Source organism: Harpia harpyja, chromosome 7 (assembly GCF_026419915.1).
Source record: "Harpia harpyja isolate bHarHar1 chromosome 7, bHarHar1 primary haplotype, whole genome shotgun sequence".
Lineage (NCBI taxonomy): Eukaryota > Metazoa > Chordata > Aves > Accipitriformes > Accipitridae > Harpia > Harpia harpyja.
This window is the reverse complement of record NC_068946.1, coordinates 15,164,534-15,177,723: the sequence shown is the minus strand read 5'-3', so window position 1 is coordinate 15,177,723 and position 13,190 is coordinate 15,164,534. Positions and strand designations below refer to the sequence as shown.

The 13,190-nt window shown below is 43.6% G+C and overlaps 1 protein-coding gene across 3 annotated transcripts; it reads left to right on the top strand.

The window, feature by feature from the left end:
- Positions 1–326: 326 nt before the first annotated feature.
- On the top strand, positions 327–12,980 carry SPP2 (secreted phosphoprotein 2). Of its 3 annotated transcripts, none has more exons than XM_052792795.1 (7): positions 327–537; positions 642–766; positions 2,019–2,141; positions 4,201–4,311; positions 5,993–6,047; positions 6,425–6,532; positions 12,524–12,980. In XM_052792795.1, the coding sequence occupies exons 1-6, from the start codon at positions 429–431 to the stop codon at positions 6,520–6,522; spliced, it is 621 nt and encodes a 206-aa protein (XP_052648755.1). In that variant the 5' UTR covers positions 327–428; the 3' UTR covers positions 6,523–6,532; positions 12,524–12,980. The 3 variants fall into 3 exon arrangements, with proteins under 3 accessions (XP_052648755.1, XP_052648756.1, XP_052648757.1); XM_052792796.1 differs by having other exon boundaries at positions 12,521–12,980; XM_052792797.1 differs by having other exon boundaries at positions 12,365–12,553.
- Positions 12,981–13,190: the final 210 nt, after the last annotated feature.

The window sequence follows — 13,190 nt, the reverse complement described above, 5'->3', positions numbered from 1 at the left end:
TGCAGGGTGGTAGTGTCGGACAGGTCCACACAGGTGGATTCCCATTCCGTGCTGGGGAATCATCCCCTCCAGCTTGTAAGTGCTCTCAGTTGCTGCTGAGACACAAAGGTGCTGGGTCCAGTGCTAAGGAAATAGTCGACTCACCAGCTTTAAATGGATAACTAATGGCTAAAAGTGAACAAAATAACTAGATTCTGCCTTTGGCTGTGGAGATACCAGGAATTCAGTGCTCCCTTTTAGTTGCAGTCCTGGGAAAAAGGCAGTGCAGTCCATCTCTTATCAGAGAACTACTGCTAAATGGAGAAAAGCTGGCAGCAAATATTTACTCTCAGATCAATTCTGTTTAAAGTGCAATGTTTGTAGCAGAGCTTGGACACAGGAAGGTCAGGTGTAGGATCAAGGCTGCATTTATATAAAGACAGAGGAATATGCACTGGAAATCCTTGCTTAAAAAGGGAAAAAGACCAGCTGATTTTGCAAGGCACGCTATGAGGATCTTAATTTTTGTCCTCACACTGGGTGTTTTCTCGTGTTCAGGTAAGTTGCTCAGAATGGAGCCATGTCCTCTTTCTTATGGTGGTTTAGGGAGGAAAAGTACAGGACCACGATGAACTTCTAATGGAACTGTGCCTCTGTCTCAGGGTTTCCAGTGTATGACTATGAACTCCCTGTCACAGAAGAGGCTCTCAACGCTTCCATTGCAAGGATCAATTCTCAGTCATGGGGGACAAACCTGTACGGTGTTGTCAGGAGCCGTGTCACAAGAGTAAGTGCGCAGACAATGGGGAACCTTTACCTGAAATACACTTTGCTGTGATGGAAAGCTCTTTTTCACCCAACCCTGGAAACCTAGACTTAGTTGGAGTTTTCTGATGCTGCTTGGAAGAGGGTGGGTTTGGGGCATTATCTGAAGTGATGGATTTAGGAACCTAAATATTGTTCGTATGTTGGTTTGTAATTAAAAATACTTTAGGAGTTCAAATTTTCCACCCCTAGTATAGAAGTCTTTGAGGGATGTCTTGTAACATTTTGTTCAAAACCAGTGTTTTTAAATACCTCCAGCTAGCTGCTTTGCTTTGGGCTTAAAGTAATCTGGTTCATCTGAAGGTCTCAGCTGAATGTCCACACTGCTAATTATATGTCACCACAAACACATTCAGGATTCCTTCTCCAATATATATTTATGTCATCTGTCCCTACACACTAATTCTGGTTTAAATCTGCTAATGTATAAATGCAGGCAGGAAACCCATATCTGTTTTAATTTGTGTTGCTAAGAATTATATTGGATTCCCAGAGTCAAGGAGTTAAAACTTCCTAATTTAAAGTTAGCATGTCCATGTTCCTGAACATCCTCAGAACCATTCTGTTTCTATAGATGACATGTATCAATTCTTCTGCAGGAATGAATGACAGGATGATTTTTGGGTTGATCTCATTTGGGAAAAAAAAAAAAAAAAGTAGTACTTGAAAGCAGTGGGGATTTGTTTTTTGTTGGTTTTTTTTGTTGTTGTTTTGGGAGTTGGACTTGACAAGGAGCAACTCTATAAACTGCAGTAATTCAATTGCTTGCAGTCGTGTGATTTACTTTCCAAGTCATGTGTTTGCAATAGACTTCCCAGCAGTCTAGATATCCAAAGCAGAGCTGTTAGCTCCCTGGTTCCCACAGAAGAGGGGGTAGCATGCAGGGGTAATGCTATACTTATCTACCTTTGACAGCTATAGCCCCCCAAACTGACTCTGAGCAGTAGGAGGATCCCACAGTGGCCGTGGGGTTTTAAGTGAAACCCCTATGGAAAGCTGTTCTGTGTTGCCGTTACCAAATCTGCCCAAGAGAATAACTCCTGAGCACAATAAAATAGCCTTTCTCACACACAGTAATCTGCTCTAAATCGGGCACTGACCCAAAATGCCCTTATGTCTTGCTTCTGCTTGACAAAGAAGCAAGGTTGGCACATAGTGGGCATGGAAGAATGACAGGCACTAATTATATGTTGTGTTGACCTTCCTTTTACCAGGTCGACTGGTGGAACAGCGATGCCTATAGACTAGACCTGCAGTTCAGCATTCGTGAAACTGTGTGCACAAAAGCCTCAGGGAGAGACCCATTCACATGCGACTTCAAAATTGGGCCTTTCGTGGTGAGTGCCTCTGGGGTGAATGTAAACCCCCCCCTCCTCAGTGCAGGATGGGCGTGTTGAAACACTATTAGTGCTGAAGTATGAAGAATGACTGGCTTTCTGAAAACAAAATCAAACCCAAGCCAATACAACCTGCAGCATGGAGTGGGTGTTAGGTGGGAAGGGTCAGTGCTGGGAAACTCTTCTGCCTGGTCAGTGGGGAATAGAGGAGCTGCTGTGAGCTGAAAAGAGGATGCGTGTCTTGGAGCAGCATGTAGTAAAAATGTCTGTGTGCTTTGGAGCCAAATCCTGGAACGAAGGTATGGCTTCTTTTCTAAGATAAGAGGGTAGAAAACCTGACATTTGACCTGCTTTTGTCTATCATGCATCTAGGCACCACATAAAGGCTTATCTTCTTATGCAGTGCAGATTCCTACTTTTGCTGACAGTGCTAATCTTTTTCAGATTTTCAGCTCTCTTTTCAGCCTGAAATAAACACGGATCAGGCTCTTGATATATATAGCTCTTGCTCTACTCTGATTCTAAGATGACCAGCTTTGGTGTAAATACATCATTTTTGAATCTGGACTTCTCCATGCATAGTTATTTTTGTCAAAACATGGCTCCCATTGCAAGCTTCTGAGTGGTTGTGTCCTAACTGCTTGCACAAATCTTACAAAGTATGTGGAATAGCTCTTGAGTCCCCCTCTACAATGATGCCATACTGTGCGTCAGAATTCCACAGAGATTATCTCTGCTTCTTTGTGCTGCTCCAAGCTGAGCTCTTCTCGCCTCTTTTTCCTCTGTGAATGGCTGCCAAACTTAGCTGTCCTTCCTGGGCACAGTCTTTAGGGAAGAGGAGGGATTCTGGGAAGGCACTGAACATATGGCCCAAAGGTTTTCCTCATAGCTTATGAGTCATGCTACTACCTCAGGAGGTAGTTTACCCCATGAAGAGGGGGATAAACATCTCTTCAAGTATCGCTACTCTTGAGCTAAGCAGCTTGTGTGTGCATGTAGATGGGACAACATGGAATTGATGGTTGTTGCTAGGTTTTCTTTAAAGACACAAGAGTTGGCTGCTGGGAAGTTATCACTGTATCCTAAACAGACACCATCGCTCTTCTTTTCTTCTTGGGGCAATACGGTATGAAAGATAGTGTGAGGATTTCTGTTTTCCAGACTTGGGTGGCAGGTTTTGCTGGAGCTTCTGTCAAATTGTAGAGACAGTGTCCTGGTTTCAGCTGGGATAGAGTTAACTGTCTTCCTAGTAGCTGGTACAGTGCTGTGTTTTGAGTTCAGTATGTGAAGAATGTTGATAACACTGATGTTTTCAGTTGTTGCTCAGTAGTGTTTAGACTAATGTCAAGGATTTTTCAGCTTCTCATGCCCAGCCAGTGAGAAAGCTGGAGGGGCACAAGAAGTTGGCACAGGACACAGCCAGGGCACCTGACCCAAACTGGCCAACAGGGTATTCCATACCATGGGACGTCCCATCTAGTATAGGAACTGGGAAGTGGGGGCGGGGATTTCGCTGCTCGGGGGACTGGCTGGGTGTCGGTCGGCGGGTGGTGAGCAATTGCACTGCGCATCATTTGTACATTCCAATCCTTTCATTATTTCTGTTGTCATTTTATTAGTGTTATCATTATCATTATTAGTTTCTTCTTTTTCTGTTCTATTAAACCGTTCTTATCTCAACCCACGGGTTTTGCTTCTTTTCCTGATTTTCTCCCCCATCCCACTGGGTGGGGGGGAGTGAGTGAGCGGCTGCGTGGTGTTTAGTTGCTGGCTGGGGTTAAACCACGACAGACAGCTTCTTTAAAGGTAGCTTAACTTCTAGACCTGGAGCTGCCATCAGCATAGCCCTGCACAGCTTTTCTGTTTGTGATTGGCGATGCTAGAGCCATGAAAAAGACTTGGAGATTTTCTTCTGCCTCTAGCAGGGTCAAGACTTCATACACCTAATATGCAATAACTTGTGTTACTGCACACAACAACACCTCCCTGTGAAACTCCCATGAGAGGGTTTGCACAGTAGCTCGCTCTATGAGATTTGCTCTATTTTGATCTGTTACAGTCAACTGCTTTCTGCAGAAGTGTTGTGGAAGTCTCTGGTGAGCTGATCTCAAACATTATCGTGCAGTGCCACCGTGGCACATCCAGCTCCGAATCGATGAGCAGCGAGGAGGTAAGGAAGGGGAAAAACAATTTTTGCTGCCTGGGGGAGCGAAAATTCTGCTCATCCTCTTTTAAGGAGAAGTCAGGTGTATATGTGTGAACTGCAACTCCTGTTGCAGTTGGAGGTTTTGATCAGAAAACCAAATGTGGTTTGAAATCCAGCTGTCTCCTGTAATGCTTCACTTTTCATCAGCTGAGAGGTTTGACCTTGCTTGATGGATGCCTGGGGAGAGTGTGAATCTCTGCGGCAGTCTGGCACATCCACCAACTCTGACACTCTTTCTTCGTTGACATATAGAGTATGTACCTGGAGAACAGTGATTGGCACATCTTACAGACAGAAACAAATACCGATGGCTCTGGCTCTGTTACCAAACCCAGCTCAACTGAGTATGTAATCACAGTATAGTTGAAGAACACTTGCTCTACTGAGATTTGTATTCCCTTTTTGAGCTCTTATTTGGTTTTTAAGGTGTGATTAAATGCCGACCTAACCTGTGAAGTCCTGCTAGCTGTTTTCAAATCATGCCAGTGTCCACTTTTTCCATGAACTGACGACACTTGAACCTGGGTGCCTGCACTTACAACACAGGTCTACAGTGGGTGTTGTGCTTGAGGATTATATGCAGGGAACAAAGATAGTTTCACAAGCAAGGTGCCAGAGGATATGGACAGCTTTTATTTTTGGAAAGTGCAAGTTACTAAATGAATAACTTGAAGCAAATAGGTTTCTGTGTCACCTTCTCTTGGTTTGAATTGCCAAATTAGCTTGTAATTTTTTTTTTTTTGTTCAGAATCTCTATTCAGAGCTAGCTAGTGAATGCACCACAGGACGTCTTGATTTGCAGAGTAGAAAGACTGCAAGTGAAGTACTGAAATATGTAACATAGTCTTGGATAGTCAGTCTGTCCTCTGTGGGTTAAGCATAAGTCTTGTTTAATAGGGCACTCAGTATAATACAAACACTTGCTTTTACAAGCAGATATCTTCCTGCCAGTCGTCTTTAACCATCGCTTAAAATTCAGTACTGCTGCCAATATTCCTGCTGGGGGATGTATTTCCTGCAATGTTAATAAGGAATAAATGCCAAAGGGAATTATTGCACATGAAAAGGAAACTATTTCTTTCTGCAGAGGGCTGTAGCAAGTGTACCATACCTCTTGCTCTAGAGCTGTAACTCAGTTCAAGGGACATCAGCCTGGCTGAGATGCTGTGGTGTAGCTGTGGTGGATGGTGTTGGTGTAGCTCCTGTAGTGCTGGTGGCATTTCAATATGAGAAGGAATTGTGATTGGCTGAGGCTGGGATCATATTACTTGGATAGAGACCAACAAAAGAAGAGTATAGAGAGCTTTTAAAAGAGTAATTCGGGATAAATGAGTCAGAGGTGCCCTGTGTGACTGCAACTGACTAACTCTGCTCTCTAGGCTCTGCTCTTCTGGCTGTATCTGCACTACAGGAAGGTCAGGTAAAGTATGAAGTACGAAAGATGTTGACCTGAGAGCCTACCTGTAACTGCAGACTTCCTTAGCAACAGCACTGCTTTGCAATAGTATCAGCAGTAATATTGTTTTCAGAGAAATTAATAATGAAGTTTGGAATTACTTCAGTGATCACATAGTACCCGAGGGAATGAAGGAGAGGCAGACTTCTCGACAGATGAGCTTTTTAAAGAAACATCTTTAATTTACAGATGATGCATATGCCGATAATGAACCCCAACAGGCGGGGCAGCAGTCGCAGAGAAGGTAAGCCGTTTCTGCCATGCTGGACTATCCTGGCAGATGGTTGCCTTTTGGATCATCTGTTTGGACCATCTGAAGGTTATCTGTCTGAGGGAGAAGAAAATATGGAAGACCAGCAGTTTGCTCAGGTCATGGCCAGCTGCTTTTTCCTTTGCAGAGGGGTGTCTCATTGAGGAAATGGTGAGGGCATTAGGCTGCAAAGTAGGGCAATGCTGAGGTTTGTATATTCTGTGAATTTTCTGAATTGCCAGATTTGTGCTCACATAACCCGTACTTGCATGCATCCTTGAGGTTGTCTTGACGTTGTGCAGAATGCTGAATGAACACACGTTTGAAAGCATATAATGTTCATGTAAGTCTCCATGTTCTTTTTTTAAAAGGTGTATTGGCTCCTGAAGCCTTCCCTTTAAGGGGAAGAGGCGGCAGCCATGGAGACTGGCATAAACCCAGCTATTTTGGCTCTGACAAGATTGAATAATATGGTTTGGGTGAGTACAATTCAAAGTGTAGCTTTTATGCACCCTAGGTCTGCAGGTTTTGCAGCAGGATGGGAAAGTGACTGCTCAAGATAAAGGACCTCTTTGGGAATGTGGTTCTTGGCTGCTAGCATGTTAAAAGCCATTTTACTCCAGGCATTTGTAGGACTTGCTTATGGGGAAATTCAGTGACACAAACAGCACTATCAGCACCATCGACAAATGTTGATGGGGTGGCAATCTCTGGTGCCTATGGAAGGGCTCACAGAACAGGGGTCTGACCAGTTGTCAAGGCAGCAGAGACGTTTTTGATTTCCCTCTCGTTGCTTCACTCTTAGGAAGACATCCCAACTACAGAGCTCACAGCTTTTGCTCACTCTTGAGTAGTCCATTCCATATACTCACACAAACACCAGTGTCCTGGTGTGCAGGCAGTGTGAACGGTGTGCAAGAAAATCAATCTGCTGGCCTGAGTTTAGAATAGGGCCCAAGCCTTGAGCTAGAGTTCTGCCTTTTTGCCTCCATCTGTCTTGGCTGGCAGAGATATGTTTCTGTCTAATGTTTTGTGGATGCTTTGGATCTTATCCAAACGGGTTGCCCTTAGCAGGGGTGTATGACTTGGCTGTGGGATCCGGAACATGCTCTGGATGTGTATTGGCAAAGACACAGGTGAGTTGTTGGGTGACACGGTCCTTCAGCAAGTCACCTGCCATCTTTGTGTTGGTGCTCTCCTCCCAGCCATTGCTTGTTGTGTCTGTTTAGACTGCAAACTCTTGGAGGAATCGCCATGTCTTTGTGCTGAATCTAATGCAACAGGGCCCCAAGGCCGCACAGTTCAGCAAACAAAAAATGAATGCGGTAGTAAGGTATCTGGGAGAACCAAGATGCAGTTTACCCAGGGCAAGTGTTTGTTGCAGAGAAGCTGTGAAGGAGATGTTTGGAGCCCAATTAATGGGAATGATAATGAAAGGCACTCATGATTCATTGGAGCTGGCAAGGCCTATCCTATACAAACCACCTTTGCTGACCTACTTCTGAGGCTGTATGTGGGAGCAGCTCTAATCAGCAGCTGTTGATATTTTACCTGCCATCTGATGGAGTTAATCTAAAGGGAAGTGGTTTTGAAAGAGTTTTAGCAACACAGAATGGACATCATTCTTTGGCATGCTAAACACTTTTAAAGTAGTTGGGAAAGGAAGAGGAAATTACTTAGCACTATCTCTTTGTGATGAAAAAGGTTTTGCAGGCTCATTTGGGTACGTATCATTAGCAGGTCTCTGTCCTTGTAGAGAGTGCCAGAACTGAATGCTCCATGTGCGTGGAGCTCAATTCAGGCCTGCTGCATTGGAAACAAGACAGTTTTAGTTGTAATTTAGCACCGATGACTCACCAAAACCTAACACATGTTACTCATAAGCATATCTGTGGTAAACCTATATGTGCTGAAGGAGACATACCCCCTACTCTCCTAGAAACTAGATATGAAAGGAAAACCCAGTCATTCTGCTAGGTCAGGTCTGTGTTTGTAAAAAGGATTTCATTAAATCCATGTGCTATTTTAGTTTATCCATGAGCCAGTAAAGGTGATAGACTGTTTTAATCACTACCTTTCCTCTTACAGCAGTCTCTAACTTTTCTAAATGTCTTTGAACTTCCTTGAGCATATTGCAGTGGCATTCTGGTGTGCCCTCTGAGTCCTTCTGGGTACCTTTAATCCAAGGAGATGGTGTGGAAAGACTGAGGCTTACTGAAGAGTAGCATAAGGTTGACTTTCTGTTCCAGGGAAGAGAGGGACAAATTTTGTAAATGCCTGACCATCGTTGGCTTCTGAGAACCAAACTGTCTCAGTCTGGCTGGGTGAATTGGGGTTGAACTTTCTTCAACCGATCTTCCAGAAAAGTTATGGGGAAGGAGATCTTTGTGCTCAAAATGGGGAGACATCATTTTGTTTGCATTTGGAAAATATCAGGTATCTTAAATTAGTTCTTTGGCTCTCAAGAGGAGCTATCCCCATTAAGCAGTAATCATAAATATTTTGTGTTCCTCTATCTAATGTCTAACAAATCTCTAAACCAGAAGTAAGCTGTAAAATCATCTTGAAAGAGAACACGAAATGAATGGGGAGAAATTTATGGTTCTTGAAATCCTGTGCAGTTGGAGTTTTTATACTTCCTGCTTGTTCTTTAAGATAGGTTGCAAGTGTCATTTATGGAGCTGTGTTTCATACCAGTTCCTAGATTTTGGACATCTCAGATGCAGATACATCAGGAGATTAAGGGAGAATTTCAAAACCCCTCAAAAGTCCTTGTTTCTATTGTTTTTGTCAATTTGACTTATTATTAGCTGTAAAGTCTGGAGAGAAGTCTTACTTCTCAATTTCACTGGTATCTAGAATTAGAAGGTTTCATCTGTGGGTTTAATTTAGAACCACAGGTATCCAAATTATTTCATGTGTTTGAGGCCAGGGAAAGTTATTCACAGCTTTTTTTCCTGTGTTTTGGCACCTGTGTGATCATGGCTGGCATTATTACAAGCCATACTGTGATGGCAGTGTTTGGTGGGGCATGGGAAATATGTGCTGTGTTTTAAGATGGCAGTAGCTCAGCTGGCTTAGCTTAGCCGAGAGTATTTTGGGGGAGGCTGGGGAAACAGCAATTTAATAATAGAAGACTTTCATCTCTTACTCAAAGAACCTGTTGTTGACAGGCAAAGCTAGACAAGTTCAGGTGAGAAATGAAATGTGATTCTTTTTTTTTTATGCAACAGTATGGGTAACTGACTGCTGCAGAAATTACTAAGGCAAGTGGCTGACAGGGTTTCTCTTGCTGGATTTTACATTTTCTGAACTAGATCTTCTTATCTTTTTTGGCTACAGGAATTATTTCAGGGGAATCCTGTGCCTGACTCTATGCAAGAAGCTAGGCTAAATGATCTCACTGGTGCTTTGTGGCTCTTTTTATTTATTAGAATGTGCTAAATATTCAAGAGGAAAAAATCAGTGCAATTGTTATATAATGAAGAACTTTTTCAAGTCTGCAGTTTTCAGACCCACCGGTCTGCTGGTGCCTGCAGGAGTTAGCAAACTGCATATGAAAGAACGACATCAATGATTAATGAGCTTACTTCAGTGACAAGTCCTAATCAGATTTTCTGGATTTATTTCCTAGTGCATCTCCGGAACTGGGGAGACTGTAAAATTCACATGTCATGCTGCGGACCAGTCTTTCCAACAAATAGCTCAGGCACATGAGCGAGTGACAGCAGGAGAGCCAGCTGCTCTACAACAGCTGATCACTGGTTAACAGCCTTAGCCTGCAACAAGTGTTAAGGTCATTAGTTAGCTTGGCCTGCCAGGTATGTGCAGAGCTTGTTGGAGCTGTGTCAGTTGCCACAGTGTCAGCAAAAGACAAGTTAGTGCTGCAGTCAATCCCCTGTTGAAACTCTTGGGGAGGAGGGACTCCTGCTCTGAAAGGATGCTGTTTAGCACACACACATTATGAAAGGCTCTTAGAGTGTGCTCACGTGTGAGGAATTATGGGTTCCATCAAGCTGGAATCTGCTTAATGGTGTTTGTGGCTGCAAATTGCAAAGAGGAGCCTAAAAAATGGCGCAAACTCACCTAACACCTTGGACCCCAGAAAGCAAAAGAAAAGGGCCCCAATGCTCTGTTCTTCCAAAATCAACTGCCTAAGGCAGGTTTTTTTGTGCAGGGTGGAGTCTGACCTATGACTTATGTCTGGAGTCTCACCAGCAATGCTTCATTTCCTTGAGCAGGAAAATTAAGAAGAAAGCTCCTGCCTTTGATTGCTATATACATGTAGACTGTGAATGCTGATCTTTTCTTACTGTCATTAATCACACAAGGAAAGTGTTCTTTAACAGACAATCAGATTCCTTCTGCATCAAGCCAAGGAGCTGTGATTTCCTCTTCGAGTTTTCTACATTTTTCTTAAAATGACTTTCTGGCTGAGTTGTCACCTGGCATAGCTCACTGCTGGTGGGAATGTGGTGGTGGCAGTTGTTACAAGCTGATTAGCAGCCTTGCAGAAGCAGAAGTGAATAGACCGGCTTGAATATTAGGGGTTTTTTTTCAATGGAAGAATAACTGGCAACATTGGGCCTTTTCTCACATGGAAGAAATCCAGGATCCAACCTTCAGAGTGAAATGGATGCTTGTTTGTCTGTCTTCTATAAAAATAATAATGGAGCAGGGTGCATAACGCTCCTGCGCCATGGAAAGAAGAGCTTTTACCCCCAGTGTCCTCATTAAGAAGCTGCTTGATTTTAGTTCCAGTTTTGTATTCTCATGACTTCATATATTCTGTCTTTGTTTTTCCCTCTCCATTCACCCACCCCACTTTCTAAAGTTCCCAGAAAGCAGCTTATTGCTTTCTGGGGAAAAAAGTGAAGCATCAGAGGGAAGGAAAATCCCTGCAGAATAGGATCTGTTGCACAGTGCATGAGGTCTGTAGCGGATCAGCTTTGAGAGTGAGAGCTAGAGCAATTTACCGCTCAGGCAACGTGGAGGAAATGACAGGCTACCATTATATTCCTCCTGCCTTGGAGTCTGTCTGTGATAGCTCAGTCCTTGGTGTCACCTGGCATCTGTGACATGCTGTAGCAGAGAAGACAGCATACTTTCATCGGTTCAGAGGTGAAGAACTGCAATTGAAGCAGACCCAGGCAGGACCTTTCCTGATGCTCAGGTCAGATCGTGGTGCGGGGATGAAGCAGAGGTGTTACAGCAGAGAGGAGAATCGCTGTGACAATCTCTTGTTGCTCTTCTGAATGGCAGTGATTTTTGCCTTGCCCTTTGTCCACCTCTTCTGGATCTGTTTTGAAGGATTAAACCCACTGCTGCACTGAGGAAATTGTTCCTGCTTCTGGACGATGCAGAGTTTGGATGATTCCTTAGTCTTTACTGTGTCTTTAAGGCCTGATTGCAAGCCCCTTAATCTAATTCCTGGAAAAAGCCAAGAGGACTTCACTGAAGGAATAGAAAGGGCTCTCGGCTGTCTTCCAGCCTAGTGCTCACTGTTGTATTTTGCAAGCACTGGAAATGACCTTCTCAAAGACTCGTGCAGGTTGGGAAGGACCTCTGGAAGCCCAACCCCAGCTCAAAGCAGGGCCAGGTTCGTGAGGCTGTGTAGCTGAGGGTTGAATATAGATCCCTCATCCTCTCTGGGCTCCAGGTTCAGTGCCGGAGCACTCTTGGGGGAAGATTTTTCTTGAAACTGAGCTGGAATTTCCCATGTTCCCACTTGTTCCTGTTTTCTCTCTTGTCAGTTGGTCCCCACTGATGAGTGTAGTGGCTGGTCCTGGTTCTTTGGCCTGCATCCCCCATCTCCAGGGCTGGGCAGGACCCAGGCGCTCCTGGACGAGCTGCTCTCAGAGGGTCGCTATATCTATCACTACCACATGTGTGGACACTCCTTTCTGGCACAAATCTATCCCTAAAATTTTACTAACAAAATTGCCTTACAGAAAAATTTCAGGTTGCCATGGTGACAAACTTGCTGAAGATAACAGTGTAGGCTACAAACTGCTGTAGAAGCAGGCACGTGTTTCCTTAGAAAAACATATCTCAAATTTCTTCTGCATGTTGTAGCTCTTAATTCAGACACATTTCTCAGAAGACCATACATCAGCTGATAGCCTCAACCATCTCTGAGACTTTACAATATGTGTTGATTTGTGTCCCTTGTTACTTACTTCACTGTTCTTAATTTTTCTAGCAGTCTGGTTCTTTTTTTTTTCTTTTCTTTTTTTTTTACACTAATTAGCAATTGACATGACATTTGTGCACACATGAAGTGTTTTGCATACGCAGGTTTCTTTTTACAGATTCCTCATGGTGTGATTCTGACGCTAAACAAATTAATAAGCAACTCAGTGAAGCTGAACACATTTTTTTCCAAGGCCATGGATGTTTGGTTAGTTCTATGAAGTACAAGACAAATTTTGAGCTATGATATTTCTCCCCCCTCCCTTTTTTTGAAGTAGAGTGGAGAATGAGAAGAATCAAGATTGGAAGATCCAGTAGTGGTTTAACCCCAGCCAGCAACTAAGCAGAAAGAAGAACTAACCTGACGCCATTTCCTTTCCTTTTTCGTGAAAAACTATTCTGTAATGAAGTGACAGTCTTTCCCTAAACTCACTTCCTGCTATAATGTCAAATGGCCATTGGATGAACTCATGAGATGCTAAATGTGCGTGCTTGTCAGTCGATAGCCGCCTTCTGATGTGTTAGAGCTCACTGGAAGGACTGTCTCAGAAGCCTGGCTAACTGTGTCCAGTATGTGTTGTACCATCCCATAATGATGCTATTAAAGGATCATTATTCCATCTGTTTGTTCTGGGTTGCTCTCTGGTTGCTTGTAATTTTCTGCAATGCTTGTAGCTAATTATTGATTCATTCAAACTAATAAAGGTGCTAAATTCCTTTTTCTCTGGGGTGCAACAGCTGTGGACAAGGTGTCTTGCTACAGATCCAAAGGCTTGAGTTCTAGCCCACCAGCGATCTAGCTTTAATGGGTACTTGATCACAAATGTGGGGAGCTGAGGGAAGCTAATGACAGTGATTGTCAGGCACTAACGGCTTTGGGAACTAGGTCAGGTTAGCACAGACCTTTGATGTGTTCCTCTCCTGGGAAACGGGTCTTTTCAGTCT